Raw genomic sequence first — 22237 nt, 5'->3', positions numbered from 1 at the left:
GATGTTTTTTTTTCTTAACTCAAAAGTCGGCCTCTTTATTGAAGAACGGAACAAAGAAAAACAATTAAAAGAATCAACAGTTACAAGGAAAACACTAAAACGAATCCTTCAGTCGTGGGATTCCAACCTGCAATTGCTCAAATAAGATCATTAACAATACTGGATAGAGAGCAACCAAACAAGAAATGGAGTCATCAGAATGCAAATCCTCACAAACCTTCGAAGAAAACCAACAGTTCTATAGAGGCTCATGAAGACGACATTCTTCTGCAGCTACTGCTTCTACCAATGCCGGAGCATCTTCTACCCAATAGCCATCCTCGCCTTGATTTAATCACTCTTGTGCCATTGCATACGTTGTTTTGTTCCCAAATCTACCAATGAAATGGAAGGCGCAGACCTAAAACTCCTTCACTATCTCTTTTGCGGACCATGTAAGAGCCCTTATATCCGAGAAATCATATTCATGATTATTAATCTTCCTAATAACAGATCTTGAATCTCCCTCAACTATTATTGACAGAAAACCCAACTCTTTAGCAAATCGGAGCCCGTGTATCACTCAACTGCTTCTGCTGCAAAGATCGAAAGAACAGGGTAAGCGATTTTGCAACAAGCCCCAAAATTTCCCCATTTTCATCTCGAATCACAACCCTTGTTGCAGCCGTCTTTTGATTTAATCTAAACCCAGCATCAACGTTTATTTTGACCACCCCTGCAGGTGGTCGAAACCACCGAACTTGAAAGCCAGAAACTACACCATTATTTGTAGAGATCACAGAGACCAATTTCACACAATAGCAACGAATGAAGCTAACAATCTCACCCACACTCTGGTTTGTTCCCTCATGTACCATACGATTCTAGGCAAACCATATAGCCCACAGTGTAACACAAATTTCATTATGTTTTGTTGTATGATGCATCTTCAATATCTAAGAAATCCACTCACGTAAATTCATTTGAGCACTAACCACATGCAATGGGTAACCCATCATTAACCATACATCTCTCGCTGTAGCACAAAATCTTAGCACATGGTTCATCGTCTCATGATCAACATTACACATCGGACAACTTGGGTTATTTGCAACTCTTTTATTGTATAGGCATGATCTAGTGGCTACAAAACCATGAACAAATTTCCACAAAGCTATTTTGATTTTCGGGGGTCACCTAGTTGCCCAAATTTACTTGAAAACTTCATGCCTAGATGATAAAGAAGTCGGCTGTTGGAGTAATAAACGATAACCACTACGAACAGAGTAGATACTCGAACGTTCATCGCCCTATACGAGACAATCCTCTTGAGGAACAGACGGTAAAGGAATACCATGAATGAGGATTGCATCAGCAGCTATAAAAAGCAAGTCAATCAAATCTTGATTCGAACACATTCCATTTGGAAAAATAAGCTCAGACACCCTCTCAATATTACCTGATCTAAAAGTTTGAACTCTTTCAGGTAAAGACCTTAGCACCTAACAGTCCTCCCAAATATTAATGCTTTCACCTGTCCCCACATTCTATTTAAGCCCCATCTCAATTAATTTTCTGGCACTTCATATGCTCCTCCAAACGAGTGATGGTTTGGAACCTAACTGAGTACTAAGAAATCTTGTATTAGGAAAGTATTTGGCCCTTAGAATACGTGCCATCAACGATGTAGGATGCATTAAAATTCTCCACCCCTGTTTCACTAGTACACCAATGGATACATTAAACTTCGCAAGATCCCTAAACCCCATCCCTCCATCATCCTTTAGATTACTAAAAAATAACCAAGTACACCAATGGATGCCTCTCTTGTCAGCCGCCTTCTGCCACCAAAACTTAGCTAGAATAACTTCAATTTCTTTACAGTAAGTTCTTGGCTACAAAAAAAACCATCATAGCGTATGTTGGAATTGCTTAGAGAATGGATTTGATGAAAACCTCCTTGCTACCCATAGATAACAGCCTCGCACTCTAAAAAGATATATGACTTCGAATTTTATCTCTTAGGCTAGCAAAAGCCCACTTCTTGTTTCGACCAACCATACAAGGTAAACCCAAGTATTTCTCTCAATTATCAGCATGGTGAACCCCCAAAATTCTCTCAACATCCAACTGATTCCTCATGTCTACATTTAAACTAAAGAAAACTCTAGATTTTTCAAAATTGACCAGCTGACCAGAACACTTGGCATATGATTGAAGCACCTTCAAGACATTCAATGCTCTCATTGCCGTGGCATCCCCAAAAATGAGACTATCGTCCGAAAAAAAAAAATGAGTAACCCTCAAGGGCCCTCTCATCATCCTTGCTCCTTTTATCGCACCACTACTTTCTGCCAACCTAAGCAAAGCCGAAAGGCCCTCACCACAAACTAAGAACAGATATAGACTCAAAGGATCTCCCTACCGAAGATCCTGAGATGGCGGAAACTTATCTCCCACCCTCCCATTAACCACAACTGAGTAAGTAACTGACGTGATGAACCACATAATCTGTTCCACCCAATTGACAGAGAAACCCATTTTCAATAACATCTTTTCAATTAGCCGCCACTCAATACAGTCGTACGCCTTGCTCATATCCAACTTGAGAGAAAACGACCCTTCTTTACCAAATCTTCTATTTTTTATGGAATGGAGAATCTCATAAGCTGCCACAATGTTATCAGAAGTAATACGCTCCGGCACAAATGCGCTTTGTGCCTCATTAATGCAAAATCGAAGAACTTCTTGAAACCTATTCACCAAAGCCTTTGAAGCAATCTTATACAATACGTTACAAAGGCTTATAGGACAAAAATTCAGTATGCTGCGAGGACTCTTAACTTTTGGAATTAAGACAATATGCGTATGATTAATAAGATTTATAAGAAACTCATCGTTTAAAAGACCAATGCAATAACTAGCCACTTCATCTCCCAAGATATGCTAAAAACGCTAATAGAAAATTGTTCCTAGACCATCTTCACCCGCTGATAGATATGCCAAGTGATGTTGTCTTAATTTTTACATTTAATTTTTTTATTAATTAATAAAATATATGATTATTTTTAACACATGTATGTTAAAAATAAAGGTAAACTACCAACATAGTCACTTTTATTTGCTTCAGGTTACATTTTAGTCAATTGCGTTATCGTGTTGTAATATTTTAGTCATTGAGTCATTAATTGCCGTCAACTGTGTAACGGTAAGCTGATGTGACATATTAAATTATCATTTCAAACGAAAATTTTAAGTTAAATTCTACAATTGGTCCCTATATTTTTTCATTTTGAGCAATTTAATTTTTTTTCTTTTATGTTCTTTTAACTTTTCTATTTTTCTCATTCTCTTTTGTTAAAACTAGTTCAAAAGCTAACATCACTTGAAAATATTAAATGTTCAAAAAAATAAAAGTATAGGGACTAGTTTTAACAAGTGGAAAACATAGAAAAATTACATTAAAAGAAATGGAGAAGGGAGGAAAATAGAGGGAGAAGCAGAAGAGAATGGAAAATAAAGAAAAAAAGAAAGTTAAAAAAACATAAAAGAAAAAAATCTAAATTGCTCAAAACGAAAAAAATATGGGGAGCGATTTTATAAATTAACCTAAATTTTTTTTCTTTTAAATGATGATTTAATGTGCCATGTTAGCCTACTGTTACACCGTTAACAGCAATTAACTGCTCAGTGACTAAAATCTTACAACGTGATAATGTAAGTGACTAAAACGTAACATTTCAAACATTAGTGACTAAAATGTAACTCGAGGTAAACAAAAGTGACTATTTTGGTAGTTTACCCTAAAAATAATATATATATATTAAAATATTAATATTCAATTATTTGATACTAATAATTTTTTATACATTAATTATATTAAAATTTCTGTAAATACATAATTTTAATTATTAAACACATAATATTATATAATATACTAATATATTTATTAATATATATAATATAAAATTATTGGTATACTTACACTAACATATATTATGTTAGTAAATATAAAAATTGAAATTTTTAAATTTTAATATATTAATTATAATATTAAGCAAAACACTTGCATCAATTTTTATAATAAATATTAATTATATCTGATTTAAAACACGTAATATTTGTATATATGATAAACATTAATGTATATTAAATTAATTAACATATATGGTATATGATTATTATATAAATTAGTATAATAGTATTAAAATATAAAATTAACTATTATAATGTTATATAATATTAATATTAATTAATTATTACAATATACATATATGGCTTATGCATATCGTATGATATTAGTATATACGCTATAAATTATACAAAACTTAATATTAATTAAGTATATAATAGTATTAATAATTGATAATGATAAATATATTAATAATGTGAATAATTATCTAATCCGTGCACTAATAAAGTATACAAAACTTAAAATTATGTATCAATAAATTATTATTCTAAAAAAATAAATTTTAAAAATAAATATTATATATAATTATTAATACCCGTGAATATTGATATAAAATTATTAATCAAAATTATTTTAAATAATATTCATAACTTATATTATTTATGATGATCATGATAAATAATTATTATACCCCTATATTGATTTTAAAATAATATTATATTTATACTAATAATATATATTATATTATAATCAATTATTATATATGGGTCTAAGCGTAATAAACATACTCAACATATACAGGTATATGCATACTAATCTTCTACAATATATCATATATCATATATCATATATTTATTTTTACTTTTAATTTTACAACACGTTTGGTTCGCTGTATTAGATTAGAGGCATAATGGAATAGAGGTGTAATGGATTAGAGGTGTAATGGAATAGAGGTGTAATAGCAAATCAACTGTTTGGTTGAATGTAATGGAATAGAGGCGTAATAGTAATCTTGTGTTTGGTTGAATGGAATAGAGGTGTAATAGCATAATGGAAAAAACTAAAATGACTAGAATACCCTTAGCATAAATTTGTTTTGGTAAATGATTATTGTTATTGTTATTTAAATTTTAATAAGATTATTATTATCAATAATAAATAATTTAATCATATTTAAACATAATTATTATTAAATATATTATAATTAAAATATATAATTTAATAAAATTCTTAATAATCAATATTCTTATATGAATTTACTCAAATCATAATATATGATACTATAAAATTTACTAAAATCATAATACATAATACTATAAAATATAATTTAAAATAATTATTATTAAATATAATTTAATAAAAATATATAATTCCCCCCACGTTATTTGGAGATACAGGATACGAAACGAATTAATTGTTTGACTAATCAAGGGACTGATTTTGTTTAGCCATAAAATACATCAATATATATATTTATGTAATGAGAGTTTTTCATTTACATCCGAGTTTAAACTTTTAATGGGAGAACAATTATCAAATTTAATTAAACCAAAAAAAATAAAACTTTAATGAGAAAAAAATTCCAAAAAGATCTAACTCTGCAAAAAGAAATAAAATATCAAACTGTTTTACTTAATTAATCAGATTGCTTTGCGTTGAGATCTTATTTATCTTTCAATTTCCAGAGCTAAAATAGATCAAGAGTGCTGAATTAAATTCCTCGTTCATGAAAAGTATAGCAGAGATTACTGAAGTTACCAAAAACAATTAAATTAAAATACAGTATTTAAAACAAATGGCGACAATAGATCAAACGATGCCATTAACTATTAAGTGCTTAAAGAACACCATATCCCTCAGAAAACAATACATTAGAAAAACTAGAATTCCATACTGTCTTAAAAAGTTCCCAACAACATGACATGACATGAAATGAAATGAATAAACACCATTTAGAAAAGAGATGTTCCCTTCGTCTTCTTGTCGCCACCAATTTCAAAATGCTTGCACCTCTGCAACAACACAAGACACAAACACCAACACATTAGCTCATCAAGCAAACACATTGGTCAACAAAGGTTTTTTCTCAATGCACAAACCTTGATTGGATGCTGGGATACATGCTTGCAACCCTGGCATTGCAGCCTCAGCACAATCTTCTTGGTGGTCTTGGCCTATTCAAACCATACAATGCCATTAATATTATATAACATGCTAGGAGTCTTTACAAATAGCAATGATCAGAATGACAAAATGAGTTAACACTTGGTACTAACTAGTACCAGAAGATGCAACATAAGATATTAGATCCTCTCTCGGTGTATCAAGAAATAGCAATAGCTAAACATCCTTTACTAACTAGTATCAGAAGATGCAGCATAAGAATTCTAGATATTTTGGTTATATAACTAAACACCAAGCAAGATATAAAAGACAAGTGAAGAGGAATTACCTTCTTGTGGAACACTGGTTTGGTCTGACCACCATAACCTGATTTTTTTAAGCAAATTTCTACTGCATTTTTAATGCCAATTTGATGTTCTTAACCAACTGCCATTAAACATTTACAAGAAAAAGAGAGTCGGCTGTTAATTAATAATAACCAATTAAATAATCATGCAGAGCTTAGTTACGCAATATTTATTGCGTCATTAGGGAATATATTGACCTAAGCAAACCTTGTAGTCATCAAGCTAAGGCTGAAGATATCTATGCATTAATTTCAACCCCATAGTGTGGCATTGAAAGGGTTCTGAGCATGTTAACAGACTGATTTGATTATTGATGCAAGAACGAAAATGATAAGAATCGGGTTGAAAAACAGGTAGTATAATTCATGAACAAGCAACAGAATGTGAATCCCATGCTGCGAAATGTAATAAGACCATGTTTTTGCATGGGTTAAGCAAACCAGATAGCATACATAAACCTTAAGACATAACATTGCAACAAAGTATAATCATCTAGGCCTATTGAATAGAGGTTTGATTCTACAAGAATGAATATGGTGCAACTTTACGACAAAAACTTGATTGCGATTTCAAGCTGCATATAAAGCAAGCAAAGAAGCAGAATTGGGTTCTAACTGACCATAGTGCAGTGTCATAGTGAACATGTAGAAAGCTTCATAGCTTCCAACTTCATCCGGGTTCGAAAATTAACAGCCTTAGCATAAAAACATGCCTAATATGCCACAAAAGTGAGAACCCTATAGGCCTAGACTAAGGTCATGCAACTGAAAGCTGCAATAGAAGAAGCTGAAACCTATACTAGATGATAAGATAAAATCGATATACGATTTGTACGAGCAACGGTATAAACAAGTCATCAAGTGAAAGCATTACAAATTGTTCTCTATCAGCAAACATGAAAACTTGCTCTAATGAAAGCATTGTTGCAAACGGTTTAAACACGAAAATAGAATATTCGTTGCAACCCCATGGTACAAATATGTTTCAAACAAAACCGAATAGTAAACGGGGAACAGATTCTGTCTTGCAATGAACATGTAAGGCATATATCGAGTCGACGTAAACGACATAATGTATGAATTATGATACAATATAACAAAGGATAAGCAAAACAAAGGATAACCAAAGTAACATGAATACAAACAAGCAAAATAGAAGCAATTCATTCAAACTTAAATGGAAATAATTTAGCATATATCATCTATGCTAGTTGATCAAATGGAAATAATTTAGCATGTCAGAGGAGAGGACCTAACATTTTTTAGGGCCTAAGATGAAACTTAAATGATATATGACTATGCATGCCAGGAATTTTAACATTATTATTATTTCTACTTTTATGTTACTAAAACCTTGTCCCTTAGAGAATTTTGCTCTTTTGATCAGGTGACAGAAAGTAAATTAGATCAGTCCCAGCCTTTAGAAGACAATTCTAACTCAATTTCAAACAATGGAATGCACTAAATCGAAATTTTAAACTAAATAAATTTAAAACACTAATCAGGAAACATAGATAAACATCTGAAGCGTAAAAATTAAAGGAAAGGAGACAAGGTATTCTCACTGGTAGTAGAGGCGCAGGCGGCGGTGCTGGAAGTTCAAATCTGTGAAAGTGATGAAATTTTTGGGTCCTGATAAAAAAAAGAGCAAAAACGTATGAGAAGATGGAGCTGAGGGCAAAAATCAGTTTTAAGTTTACCTCTGCAATCAATGGAAGGGAAACGTCGGAGAGGATGAAGCTTGATGAGGGCAGAAAAAGATTACCTCCCTTCCCGCTACTGTTTCTCAGTCGTTGGAAGAAGCGGAAGAATGGTGAAGCCCTTTGGCTGTCAGCGTACCTTTGGCTGGAAGAAGATGAAGGCGAATCGATTTGGCTGGAAGAATATGTGAAAACGTGAAGGTGAATCGATTTGGCTTGATTTGAGGATATGAAATCGACGGGAAATTTTTGGGGAGAAGAAGGCAGGAATCAATTGTTTGGTTGAATGCAATGGAATAGGGGCGTAATAGTATTATTGTGTTTGGTTGAATGGAATGGAGGTGTAATAGCATAATGGAAAAAATTAAAATGACTAGAATACCCTTAGCACAAATTTGTTTAGGTAAATGATTATTGTTATTGTTTTTAAATTTTAATAAGATTATTAATATCAATAATAAATAATTTAATCATATTTTAACATAATTATTATTAAATATATTATAATTAAAATATATAATTTAATAAAATTCTTAATAATCAATATTCTTATATGAATTTACTCAAATCATAATATATGATACTATAAAATATAATTTAATATAATTATTATTAAATACATTTTAATTAAAATATATAATTTAATAAAATTCTTAATAATCAATATTCTTATATGAATTTACTCAAATCATAATATATGATACTATAAAATATAATTTGAAATATTTATTATTAAATAAAATTTAATTAAAATATATGATTTAATAAAATTCTTAATAATCAATATTCTTATATGAATTTACTCAAATCATAATATATGATACTATAAAATATAATTTGAAATATTTATTATTAAATAAAATTTAATTAAAATATATGATTTAATAAAATTCTTAATAATCAATATTCTTATATGAATTTACTAAAATCATAATATATGATACTATAAAATATAATTTGAAATATTTATTATTAAATAAAATTTAATTAAAATATATGATTTAATAAAATTCTTAATAATCAATATTCTTATATGAATTTACTAAAATCATAATATATGATACTATAAAATATAATTTGAGATATTTATTATTAAATATATTTTAATTAAAATATATGATTTAATAAAATTTAAAATAATTATTACTAATAAATTTTCTTATATGAATTTATATAATTTAAAATAATTAATATTAAATATAATTTAATAATGATATATAATTTCATAAAATTCTTGATAATAAATTTTCTTATATGAATTTATATAATTTAAAATAATTAATATTAAATATAATTGTAATGGCCCAAATTCAAAGTTATCGGAATAGTGGTTTTGTAACCACAAATCCGATTTAAAGATAAATTTATTTTAATATTTTTGCATGAATATTGATATGATAGGAAAATCGTATGAAAATATCGATAGAAAAATTTTACCGATTTAGTGGTTAGTTAGAAAAAGAAATTATTGAAGAAATTGGGTAAAAATAAGGTATCGAGACTTTTATCTAGTAAAACCAAGTCAAAATAATTTTATAAATAATTATGAAATATTAGTAATATGGTATAAAAATTTCGTTAGAAAATTTTAATGTCTGGATAGTCAATTACGTAAAAAGGACTAAATTGAAAAGGTGTAAAAGTTACTAGAAGGATTAAATAGCTCAATTGTTAAATGAGGAGGGACATAAATTTCAAATAATCCCAAAATAAGATATTTTGGGCGGCATACGTTGAGAAAAATCAGGAGAATTGAAGAATTAAGAGTAAAATTGGAATATTGCAAAAATTGCTTTAAAAGTTAGGACTAAAGTGGAATATCTAGAATTCTCTTCATATTTTCTGCATTCTCATCAGCCAAAAACGTCCCAAGGGTTTCTTCAAGCTGGTTTTTCATAATTTTTGCACCAAGTGAGTTAATGCTTGCCTTTTTCTTGTAATCTTTGTGTTTCTAAGACTTTTACAACTAGGCCCTATTACTAAATTCATTAGCTTTTGATTTTATGAATGAAATGGAAAGTTACTATGAATATGTGCTGGAAGTTTATGATGAAATAGGATGAAATTGAAGCTTTAATTTGTTTATGAGATGATTTTATTAGGTGATTTCAATAGAAATTAATTTGTAGGACCTAATTGTGAAAAAGTTTGGAATTAAAGTCTAATGCTAAAATTCTGATTTCCAAAGGTTATAAAGTAGTTTAAAGTGATGGAATAATGTGTTAATTTAGGAAAAATCAGCTCAATTGAGAGGTTAATTGAGCAAGGATGAAATTATCATTTATTGAAAGTTTAGGGAAAAATGGTAATTAACCTCATGCACTAAAACAGTTTGGACAACAGCAGTAGGTTAACTTTGAAAAATCACCAAAAATTGTAGAAATTGAATTAGAGGATGAACAAAATATGAAATTAAAGCTTATTGAGTCTAGTTTCTTATAAAAGGAATGGTGTAAGCAATGGAATTGTAAATCATGAGATATAATAGGTTTTGTGAGACAAGGTCAGAATGAATTCGGGTTCCCCTGTTCTGACTTTGTAAAAATAATTAAAAATTGTACAAAAATTATTATGAGTTATAATTTATATGGTTAGAATACATAATGAGTCTACTTACATAAGAAACAAACGAAAACATCATCCGAATTCTGTACAATGAGATAATTAATTTTTAGTGAAGAGGGGTCAGAACTATCAATAAGTGAAACAGGGGAAACTTTAAAGAATAAAATGTACTTACTGGATAGGAAAAAAATTCTGAAAATTTTATGATAAGAAGATATGCGAGTCTAGTTTCATGAAAAATTAACGGATCTTAATTTGGAGTTCTGTAGCTCAAGATATAAATAATTTAGTGACTGTGACTCAGTAAGATAGCTTTGAATGCACTATAAATAATAATGGAATTTTAGAGAATGTTACATATGAACATGAAATGTATTAGATTAATGATTAAATTTATTTATTTAGATCCGGAAAATTCAAATACGAAGCTAGATCGAGGAAAAGAAAAAGTTCGGGATTAATAGATTTTTATTTACGAACAAGTATCGAGGTAAGTTCGTGTAACTTGAATTATATTCTTAAATGCTTGAAATGTTTGTTATTGATGTGAATATGATTTGGATGTTTATGGTATGATAATTGATGAAGTGTTGATATTCTTGATGAAAAGAGGAAATAAATCCCGGTTGAATGGAATGAAAATTCGATGGATCTCTGAAAAGGAATTGACAGTAAAAAGGATCTAGCCCGAACGGGTGATCCTATCCTGATATAGCCCTCCCGAAGAATATGTGGAAAATGGATTTAGCCCAGACGGGTAATCCGAATTAGGGTCTGAATTTAGCCTGGACTGGTAATTCAGATCCAAGCTCATTAGAGTAATTGTCGTTGCAGGGGGTTTAGCCTGGACTGGTAATCCCGACAATACTCTGTGAGTTTATATTACAGGGGATTTAGCCTGGACTGGTAATCCTGCTATAAGGATGAGGTTCGCAGGAGTGTGCTCTCTGAAATGGAAATGTGCGCAAATGAATATGAATTGACGGACCCGAAATTGTACACTAAAGTGTACCTCTGAAAATCCATCGAAATTTTAAGTAGTTCAACGGGGTAAATATGGAAAAATAATAAGGAAATGGAAATCATGGTATTGATGAGCTCATCAATCATGGTATAAATTATTGATACATGGAAATTATTGGACTAATTTGAATGTTGAGTTTGTGCATGATAGGGGAATAATGTATGGAATGGGTGTATGAATGTTTACTACATTGTATGGAAAATATTAGGTAAGTATAATTCTTGTTACATGAGCTTACTAAGCACAAAGTGCTTATCCTATTTCTTTTTCCCCTGTTTTGTAGTGTTAAGAGCTCGGAGGTCAGATTTGGTCGGAGAAGCGTCACACTATCAACCTCAAGATCTCGATAGATAAAGAAACTTATTTTGGAAATCAATGACATGTATAAGGTAGTAAGGTAGATGTTAATGTGGAATGAATGTATGGTTAGCCATTGGTATGGCTAACAAATTTTGGTTTTGGCATGTGATGAGATTATCTTATGAATACAATAAATCTATCTTGAAAATATGTTGAAATGGATTGGTTGTGTTGGCTTGGTCTCGGTTTAAAATTTGCAGGGAGGATTAGATATTTATAAAAGGGTTATATTGAGTTTTTTAAAAAAATCAGTAAAATCTGGTAATACCTCGTATCCTATTCCGGCGACGGATACGGGTAAGGGGTGTTACAATAATTTAATAATGATATATAATTTCATAAAATTCTTAATAATAAATATTCTTGTATGAATTTACTAATATCATAATATAACTTGAGAATTATGTTCTGCATAAACATAATTAACTTATATTAAGAAAATGTTAGATGAAAATGAAATTCTACATCATAATCCATATGTTATATAGTTTTACAACAGCAAAAAGTTTGAACATTGATTTTTAATGGTCAGAAAGAAATCTTCACACCCATTCCAATCGTGCAGTAGAAGGTAAACTAAAGAAAACGAGCATTTGAGTTGGATGATCTGGAATTTTACTCAAAGCTCAATACTGCTCATCGACGGTTAAACCTTAAATTTCCCATAAGGTTGAATATAAATTTGTAGCTTTCTCTTGGATGATCTGGAATTCTTTTGACTTCTGCTGAACTACCACATCGGAGTCAATACTCCTACTGATTTGATCGCCAACGGCCCGCATGTTTTCGGCCAATAAAGTGGTAGCCTCATTAAATGAAGAAGACATATTATCACGAGCATCAAATTTCTTATTTTTCTTGTTTGAAGATGAGGAACCCCCTTGGTCTCTATCTCGTCTCGGCTCCGTAGCAGAAACATCCATGTCATCCAAAGAGACGTCAGCTTCACAGTCATAGAATGAGTTTATTTCTTTATTCATATCTATAGTAGGTACATCCTCAGCATTTATTTTTTCAAGAACATCAGCAGCTGTTTGAGCATCTTTTGCCGTCGCTCGATCTCTTGCGTATATGGCAGTAAGCTGGTTGTAGTAAGGGAAAGCACGATGTCTGAATTGAGCGGCTTCTTTGTGACTCTAAAAAAATGAGGAAATCATATTAGTTATAAGTTTGGTAAAAAATAAGATAATAAAGACTTGAAATAATTCTTACCTTTAAATAGGAGTCCCAAACCGCATCTTCAACAACGAGCTGCCTATGCTCGTCCCAACCAAAACTGCTATTGTTTTGGCCATTAAGCATGTCATACATGATTGACCACTCCCTTTTTAGTAACCTAATTCTCGATTCAATATTAGGTCTAGCCTTCAACATTGCGTTGGGTAAAGCCTTCTCTAGCATTTTTTTCAACTCGTTTAAATAACCGGCTTTGAACCCGGTATCAGCATTAAATGTTCCAACATTGTGCAAGTCCACCATGCAGGAAACTAATGCTGCATCTTCTTTTGGAACCCATTTTCTTTTGGTTCCTCGAGAAGCTTGAAAAGAAACATTTGAAGCTTGCACACCAGACATAATTATCTTAAGAAAAAAAACAAATTAATTACTATTAATATTTTTTAATTTTAATTATTTAAAAATATTTTTAATTAATGCGTTATATATGAATATACACATTTAATTAGTTTTATTTTTAATAAAATGTTTCTAATTTATTCCTTCAATTTTAATCACCTTACAATTTATTCATTGTATTATATCTAACGCCCCATCTAAGTAATCATTAGTGCAAGAAATCCTATAATTTCGTATGAATGTCAAGTTTACAATCTTATCTTCTTTAGTGATACATTGTGCTTTTGATTTTACAATATGTAACCCATATAAGCTTGTTGTTTTAGGAGGCTCTCATCTAGTTAAATAGATGATTTTCAAGCTCTTTTATCAATAGACTTGATGAATGTTCACATCTCAATCTTCCAATAGGCATAGTTTATTCTATCCAAAAGAAGTAGTTTTGAAGTTGAGCTACCTTCCTTCATAAAATTCATTTTAACTCACCAAATAGAAAATCACACCAAAAGCTTTTCTTATTAGGCTTTAATACCAATTAAAAATGTGTTTGGAAGGACTTGTTAAATAGACTTGTTGTATATACTTGTTGGCATAAATTGTGAGACAAAAATATTTGTTTAAACAAATCCAAGAACAATAACAACAATTGCTTATGCAATTCAATATCAAATCTTTCTAGAATCTACTACTAAACTCATAATACGATGAAACATTTATGTCCAGTCAAACTCATAGATGACATTTCATTAGAATATCATCAATGACTAGGACATAGATGACATTTCATTAGAATACAAACTACTACAGCAGCAATAAAATTTTATCACTAAAATTGTTCAGGTTGCCAAAATGATTAGGACATGGTTAAGCAACATGGCCTAGTGCCTCCATAATAACATAAAAGCAGCAGCTCGGCTGGTGCAATTACAATATCCTATCTTATCAGTAATTTCTATTGCTATTAAAGTTTCAACCGCAAACAAGATCATATATCTGATGTGTAACATTTCATAATATCTGTGACTAATACCTGAACTAAAATTCCTCAAGCAACAAGCTAGGAGTGAAAACTGAGTACGTGGAATATAAGCTCCATGATAAAGTTTTGTAATTTTCAATCAAACCTATATTTCCTGGTAAAGTATATGAGATCACATATGCTAATTTTCAATCAAACCCCAGTATTAGGGACTGCTTCAACGAGACAAGGAATAGGTAAGCAAATAATGGAACTAAAAAGTTAATCAAACCCCAGTAAATTTTGCACCACACAACAATACAATTTTCTAATATCTTTGTGTAAGTACTAAGTAATTCGATATCAATTTGAGATTGTGACTAAGTAATCCGATATCAATTTGAGATTGTGAAATTTTCAATCATAATCATTGACTGAAAGTACCACAATCACACTCAAAATTCCAAAAGACGCAATGAAAACCTTTTACTGATTCTATATCATGGCACTTACAATGTAAAGATTATTTTTAAGACCTACCTTAGTCTAGTTGGAAACTGACATATAAAGAAATTAGGCATTTGATCATCATAAATTGTTGTCTCAGGTTTCAACATTAAACTATACTACGCCAGAGGAGCTTATTAGCACCTTAACTCCTGCCCACCAATCAACTAGCCATACAAGTTGAAGCCACAACAACTCTGCCACAACACGATTGATCTTTCTATACGTCTTCTTGGACAAAGGCCGAATGAGAACAAAGCATACCGCCTAGAAAAAGCACCAGAAGGTTTAAGATTGAAAATGGTCATTGACCATGATATTCAAAAAAAAAAGTTTTACACATCAGCCAATGAAACAAACTGGATCAACTTATCTAACACAGTAAATTTTGATTACTACAAAAACAAAGGCAACAAAAATGAATTCTAAGTCCCATTTTTAGCATTAAGTTGGTATGGTGAAAAAAGGAGTAAGCAAACAAGGCAACAAAAGAAGCAGCTTGTACAAGCTTAAATCAAATATCCCAATGTAATTTTCATTTGCTCCTAAACTTTATTATCTCAGAAGTGAAGTAGATTCAAAGCCCAAGTGTACTTATGCAAACTCATTAATAATTCAACTCAAAAGATGAACTTAAAAAAAAAAGAAAGAAAAAAAACCATTTACCAGCATTTTCCATTCAAAGCAACCACAACAAATTTGAAAACAAATAGAAATAAAAAAAATGCAGACTGCAACATTCAACAAAGAAAGAATAATAGAAAACCAGAAAGCAATAATTACCAAAAAAAAAAACTTAATCAAATCAAAAGATGAAGCAAATCCCTCATTGAATATATCAAAAATAAAAAATAAAATCCAAAAAGGAACCTGAATGAGATTGACAAAGAGGCCAGAGATGAAGAAAAGAATACTTAATGGAACGATGACAGTTGCTGCTGCAATCGCCATGGACCACAACTACTTTAGCTCTAGAGATTTGTGGCAAAAGGGTGGGTTTGTACTTTGTAGTAAGATTTTAGATTTGGGTTGATAACAAGAATTATATTTAAGATTTATTGGTTGATAAATGAAGATTATTACTCCTTTCTTCAATATGGGATAATTGAATTCATTCAAGAAAGATTGTTCATACAAAAGAAAATATTTTTGAAAGAACAGTGACTGTTGTGAAACTGAGTGAATTGTAGATATTGGAAAATAGAACTCTACTCGAAACTTAAGCTAATTAAAATGAATCCATAGAAATTAATCCAATAACACAAACCCATCAAAGTAAACCAATCAAACTTAAAATTTGACATGGTAAAGAAGGAAAATAACCACTCAAAATCAAATCTGAAGCAGAAAAAAGCTCAATTTCTTTAACCTAATGGATCAACAGGGAAAAAAACAGCGATAAATTTAGAGCTGCAAACATTAAAGCAGTTTGAGAGCAAAAGAGAGTTAGAAACCTTGGTTTACCTTTCAGTTGCAGTAAACTTGGAAACCCACCAAATGAGAGCAAACGAAAGAGTGACAGAGAGAAAAAGAAAAGAAAAGGTTGAGAAGGCCAAGCGTAAATTGTGTTGTAAAAAATATTAGAGAGACAGAGGGAGCAAATCTACAGAAACCCCAAGCTAGAAGGAAAAAACAGAAGATGGAAAGGGGAAGCGTCGATCGGGAGGGTAAAACAGGGTATAAAACTGAAGCAGGACCTAAACTGAGCAAAAGGAAGGGATTAGAAATCGGTGGATTTTAGGGATTAGGTCTGTAATGTAATAGACTCGTATTAGCCAATACACTGAACCAAACAAAGGATTAAAGTGGGATTAATTAGGGCCCACGGAATAGGGGTGTAATGGCTATGCCAATACACCCAATCAAACATGGTGTAAAAAAGAAACTATATAAACTATATTTTTTCGAATTTCGAGTTCGAATCGAATTGAATTTTCAAATTCGAATATAAACTATATTTTTTATTTTTAAAATACACCACATATATTTTTTATTTTTAAAAAACACTACATTTAAAAATTAGAAGTTAAAACAAAATCATTTCCAAAATCCCTAACTAAGCCCGTACCCTTCCTCCTCCCTTTTTTCCCCAATTCGAAAATCTTCACCTCCGGTCCACCCTCCTCCACCGATCCACCTCCGGTCCTCCACGGCTGACGGCTCCACCCAATTCCAAAATCAGAGGTATGTTAACTTTTATTTCTCTCTTATTCTCCGCGAATTTTAAAAGAAAAGAATTCCCGATCTTTTTCAGTGAAGAAGATAATGCAGTCTTTTTGACTAATATTTCTTTTCAAATTCTCTTCTCTACTTCTTTTTTTTTCCCTAATTGAAGATAATCTAATATTGATTTGTAATTGTATTATTGTTTTCCAGCCAAGAGAAGGAAGAATCTCGGGTTTCAGATTTTAAGGTATGTTGAAATTAGAGTTACATGTTAAATTTTCTATTATTTGCTTAGTTGATTACTACGTGAAAGTTTTGTTTGGTTCAACTGTTGAACGTGTTGGAGACAGTATTTTCATGTATATTTTTGACCTTTAATTAAGACAGATTAATCTTTTCAGATTCTTTTTTCTTTTTAAATTGCATCGTTTCTTTGGCTATCATCCTTCGACCTTTACCATCTCGATATGGTGTGGGTGCTTGAAAGACGGTTATACCCTCGGCTTTCCATGTATTTTCCGGGCTGTCCATCTTTCCCATTCACTGTTTTTCTCTTCCTCCTTTCTTTGCGGAATTATTATGTTCATGAAAATTTTGTATTATTTGAAACTGGATTAAACCTTTTTTTTTCTTGGAGAAAAATTAAAATCCTCTGTTCAGTTGTAAATACTTTTGAAAGCAGCCTATTTGTAAATTATACGTTTATGTCATATTCCCCGAGCTTGCTAGTATAGGATTTAACTCATAAGATGAGCACCTGAGGTAACTAACAATTTCAAGTTTCAATTGTGCAATTAAATCCATATTCTAAACTTTCCAACACAGTTTGGTGAAAGTTGAATAAGTTAATATCAATGAAGCCCCAAATATTTATGTCAGACTGCACTTGTTTTGATTTCTATGAAGTTGTTTATGATAAGCTGATTAGAATTAGATCAAACATGCTAAGCATCAGGAAGTAGAAATCTGTAAATCTTAACTGTTTGTAGAGAGCATCAAGCCAATTCAAGGAACACGAATGTGACTTTCAGTGATTTCTTGGTGTTCTTTTGAGCATTGAAGAAGGCAGTATTCGTTGCGCCTGTACAACCATTTGTCTGCTTTGTGAGAGTAATATGGAAGTAGAATGATTTGTGATGATATCTGCATACTTTAAAGCATTTGTTCAGAAATTTTAATATTAAATCAAGTGGTTGGATCTAATTAAATATCAGTATTGATTTGCTTGTATGATTTTTTACTGAGCCATTCTTATTGCTGTCTAGAAAATTTGCTTCATGTTTCTCCTTGATTGCAGTTGACAGAGAGAGGTGAACCAACTTCTAGAAAAGGTTTCACCTTTGGTGCTTTGACCATGGGAAACAACGATGAAGGGAAGTCTTCTAAGTCTGACAAATCATCTTCACCAGTGCCAATGGTAAGCTAAGAGATTATGCATGTTTAACTGTTGAAACAAGAAACAAGCTGGAATATTTTATGTTTATGTATTTTTTTTAGGGAATAGATCTTTAAAGTAGCTGTATGATTTTCAGAACAAAGTTTGATCATTACAATTTTATTTAGGGATTTGGTATGATGCAACTTAATAGGAAATTAAATGTGCTTCATTTCTCTTTCGTCTGCTTATTTTATACATCCAGTGCTTGTTTTGTTCTTCATTATGTTTTGTTTTTTTACTATAAAGTTGTTTATTTCGACTCATGCTATTTACTTGGACTTTTACTTATGTTTTTTATTATAATCTTTTTGTATTTTTTTGTTGTTTATTTGGAATCATGTTGTTTATTTGGATTGATGTTGTGTTACTTTTATTTATTCACTTATTTACTTCAATTTTTTGTTGTATGATTATGTTTAAAAACTTTAAAGAAGTTTATTTTTTGAAAAATTATATAAAAATAAACAACAATAATTTTCTTTTATTTTTAAACTTAACTCGAACAAATGATTCGATTCGATTTCTATCTCACTCGATTCGACTCGATAAAACTTCAAATAAAGTTAGGATGATAAAATGAGATTCGAAAATTCGATTGACTCGGAAATTTTCGATTCGATTCGATTCGATCGAATGCTCACCTCTACTTTCAACCCAATTTGACAAAGATTATTAAAAAAAAAACCAAAAAAGTACATAGGTCCCTCAACAGGTTGACAACAACAAAACAATCCAATACTTCTCAACCAAATGATCGAAATCGAGCCTCGACAATTAGGGGTGACCAAAATATGGTTCAATTTGAAAAAATTCGGTAAAAAATTTTAAATTTTGAATTAAATAGTTATTCGGATCAACTCGAATAAAAAAATCAAGTTTTTTAGTTTAACTCGAATATGAATTACACAATTTAAGTTATCTGAAAATTTAAATAAGAAAAGGAAAAATTACGTCTTTTTGATAAATGTTTACTCATTAAATGAAAAGGTAAAACCATTATGTGTTGTTTATATAGTTAAAATAATATTGTATTTCGTCTATTAGTTGAATAATCGGTCCATGTAAATGCATCATTGAATATAAATAATAAAATTTGTTAATTCAACTCGATTTAACTTGAAATTTTTTTACTCAATTCGACTCGACTCAGTTAAATACTCACTCCTATCAACAATAATAACTAATTGATCTCGATCTAGCGGTTTAAAAACATCAAAACTCGTACACCCTACCACAAACTGCAAACTCTCATTTAACAAGACTTTTTCCCACGCCTTTTCTCCCTTGCTTTCACTAAACTCGCGACCGTTTATTACCATTTTTTGTGGATTGGCTATTTATTATTTGGTCGTTTATTGATTATGACAACAAATTATGAAAACACCGCAAACTCTTCCTACACGAATAACATAGAACAATCCAGAAGAAGGAAAAAAACAAGAAGCCCAAAAGGCTTAGCAAGCTTTAACTTGCACATATACGTATATTCTACGGTGAAATATGGCGACTGAAAGGAGAATTGGGGTGGCTATAGATTTCTCATCTAGTAGCAAGAGTGCGTTAAAATGGGCTATGGAAAACGTTATCCGCAAAGAGGATCATCTTATCCTTATTACCATACAACCCGAAGGGAATTATGAGAAGGGCGAGATGCAACTCTGGGAAGGCATCGGTTCACGTATGTAATCTTCTCTTTCCATTTTTTTTTCTAGGTCAAAATGTGTCACTAGTCCCGCATTTTAAAAGAAATTGAAATTTAGTCCCTATATTAAATTTTAAATTAATATAATAAAATTATATTTTAACTTTTAAAAATTTATAATTCAATTTTAGATGATAATTTTTTTTAGGCTTCTCCATGCTAATCATTAATACAGGGAGTGTTTTTCTTTCTTCAAAATTTTCAATCTAACAAGTTTATTTTTTTTGTTAAATAATAACATGTCATCATGTCATATTGATAAATTTTGATAAAAAAATTAACTATTTTAATAAATTAAGATCTTTAAATAAAAAAATATAAGAGAATTTAATTTTTAAAATTTTAAGCACTTAAACCTTGTTAAAGTAAAGCAATTGAGAGCATATTTTAACTTCTTTTATTTGGAATTTTTCTTGATGTTTGTTTCTCGAGAAAAAAAATTAGGTTATTGTCTAGCTATGTAGAGGCCAATGGTAATGAGTGGTCCCAAAATTTTTGAAAATTATATTTAGACCCTTAAATATTTTTAATTTTTAGTTAGGCCTCTTGAAAATTTTGAAAATTTTCATTGAATCTTTTAGAGTTTTTCAAAATTTTAATTAGATCCTTTCAAATTTTTTTGTCAAATTTCATTAAGCCTTTAAAATTTTTGAAAGTTTTAATTAGAATTATCAAATTTTTTGAACATCTTAACTAAATTTTCTATTTTTTTTATTTTTAGTTAGACACTCGAAATCTTAATGCCAAGATCAACCATTGCAGCTATGTTCTAAAAATCAGATATAAAAAAGCTTTTGTTTTTCTTAAATCTGTTTTTGTTGATTTTCTTTTGGTCCCTTTTTTTAGCCTTTGTTCCAATAATTGAGTTCTCTGATCCTGCAACCATGAAGAAGTATGGAGTAAAGCATGACTCTGAAGTAGTGGAAATTGTTAGCAATGGTGCTAAGCAAAAAGAAGCAATATTTCTTCACCAAAAATCCATGAAACATTCGAACTTCATTTAATTGCAGTTCTTAATAAATGGTATTTGTATGTGATTCTCAGGTTGAGGTTCTTATGAAAGTTTATTGGGGTGATCCACGTGAGAAGTTATGTGAGGCTATTGATAGTATCCTTCTTAGCTGCATAATTGTAGGAAATAGAGGGCTCGGCAAGCTTAAAAGGTAAAATATCATTTGTGTTCATGGCTTTCATCATTTTGGATATGATTTTAATCATCTTGATCTTGTCTTTGTGAGGATTATAATGGGCAGTGTAAGTAACTATGTGGTGAACAATGGTTCCTGCGCCGTGACTGTGGTGAAGCACCATGAATAAGTGCATGCTCCCATGACTTTTTTCCGACGACTTATTTCACCGGTTTCCTCGGAGCTGGTTAAAGTTTTGAATGGGATAAACAACTGATGTTCTATGAAATAAATTAACATGCAAATTTATCCCTTTTTTCCTTGTTGGAATTTAAAAGAGCCCCCCATGTTGTGTTGTATATGTTGATAACTTCAGTTGCCAATAAAGGGGATGATCAATAAATTCTGCAAATTGGATTCATTTTACTTAATGTTAAATGAATTACATTTTACTTAATACTGTTAAAATAATTTTGTTAAATTCAGATTCATTACAACAATATTTTTTATTTCAAAATATCACACCAACAAGTTTAACAAAAAAATATAATAACATTAATAATTGGACTTAAATTTTGAAATATGAAAACTAGAGGGACTAAATTCCTTAAATAAAAAGTACAACGACTAAATTCCAAGTTTATGAAGAGTATAGAAACTTTGAGTTATGACATATTTTAACCAAAAAACAAAAACTTGATTTAACCAAATTGAATTCACACTTACACATCAACAAAGGGTTTTTTTTTTTTT

The 22237-nt window shown here is 30.6% G+C and overlaps 3 protein-coding genes and 1 long non-coding RNA gene across 5 annotated transcripts; 2 read left to right on the top strand and 2 right to left on the bottom strand.

Annotated features, from left to right (window-relative positions):
• Positions 1 to 2064: 2064 nt before the first annotated feature.
• LOC107908053 (uncharacterized) lies at positions 2065 to 2912 on the bottom strand. The gene is made up of 3 exons (XM_016835327.1): positions 2889 to 2912; positions 2405 to 2760; positions 2065 to 2338 (listed from the first exon to the last, which is right to left on the bottom strand). The coding sequence occupies exons 1-3, from the start codon at positions 2910 to 2912 to the stop codon at positions 2065 to 2067; spliced, it is 654 nt and encodes a 217-aa protein (XP_016690816.1).
• Positions 2913 to 5641: 2729 nt separating this feature from the next.
• LOC107956628 (uncharacterized) lies at positions 5642 to 16002 on the bottom strand. The gene is made up of 6 exons (XM_041088277.1): positions 15922 to 16002; positions 15196 to 15318; positions 8202 to 8333; positions 7928 to 8155; positions 5992 to 6066; positions 5642 to 5904 (listed from the first exon to the last, which is right to left on the bottom strand). The coding sequence occupies exons 1-6, from the start codon at positions 16000 to 16002 to the stop codon at positions 5845 to 5847; spliced, it is 699 nt and encodes a 232-aa protein (XP_040944211.1). The 3' UTR covers positions 5642 to 5844.
• Positions 16003 to 16893: 891 nt separating this feature from the next.
• LOC107950652 (uncharacterized) lies at positions 16894 to 18833 on the top strand. The gene is made up of 3 exons (XR_001698138.2): positions 16894 to 17235; positions 17428 to 17464; positions 18515 to 18833. It is a non-coding gene; the product is annotated as an uncharacterized lncRNA (long non-coding RNA).
• A 1165-nt stretch (positions 18834 to 19998) lies between these two features.
• On the top strand, positions 19999 to 21941 carry LOC121214492 (universal stress protein A-like protein). Of its 2 annotated transcripts, none has more exons than XM_041088216.1 (3): positions 19999 to 20333; positions 21402 to 21520; positions 21596 to 21941. In XM_041088216.1, exons 1-3 carry the CDS (start codon positions 20292 to 20294, stop codon positions 21672 to 21674), a joined length of 240 nt encoding a protein of 79 aa, XP_040944150.1. In that variant the 5' UTR covers positions 19999 to 20291; the 3' UTR covers positions 21675 to 21941. The 2 variants fall into 2 exon arrangements, with proteins under 2 accessions (XP_040944150.1, XP_040944151.1); XM_041088217.1 differs by having other exon boundaries at positions 20014 to 20333; positions 21611 to 21941.
• Positions 21942 to 22237: the final 296 nt, after the last annotated feature.

Source organism: Gossypium hirsutum, chromosome D02, assembly GCF_007990345.1.
Source record: "Gossypium hirsutum isolate 1008001.06 chromosome D02, Gossypium_hirsutum_v2.1, whole genome shotgun sequence".
Lineage (NCBI taxonomy): Eukaryota > Viridiplantae > Streptophyta > Magnoliopsida > Malvales > Malvaceae > Gossypium > Gossypium hirsutum.
Note: the sequence above shows the minus strand (reverse complement) of the source record. Positions and strands in the feature narration are given on the sequence as shown.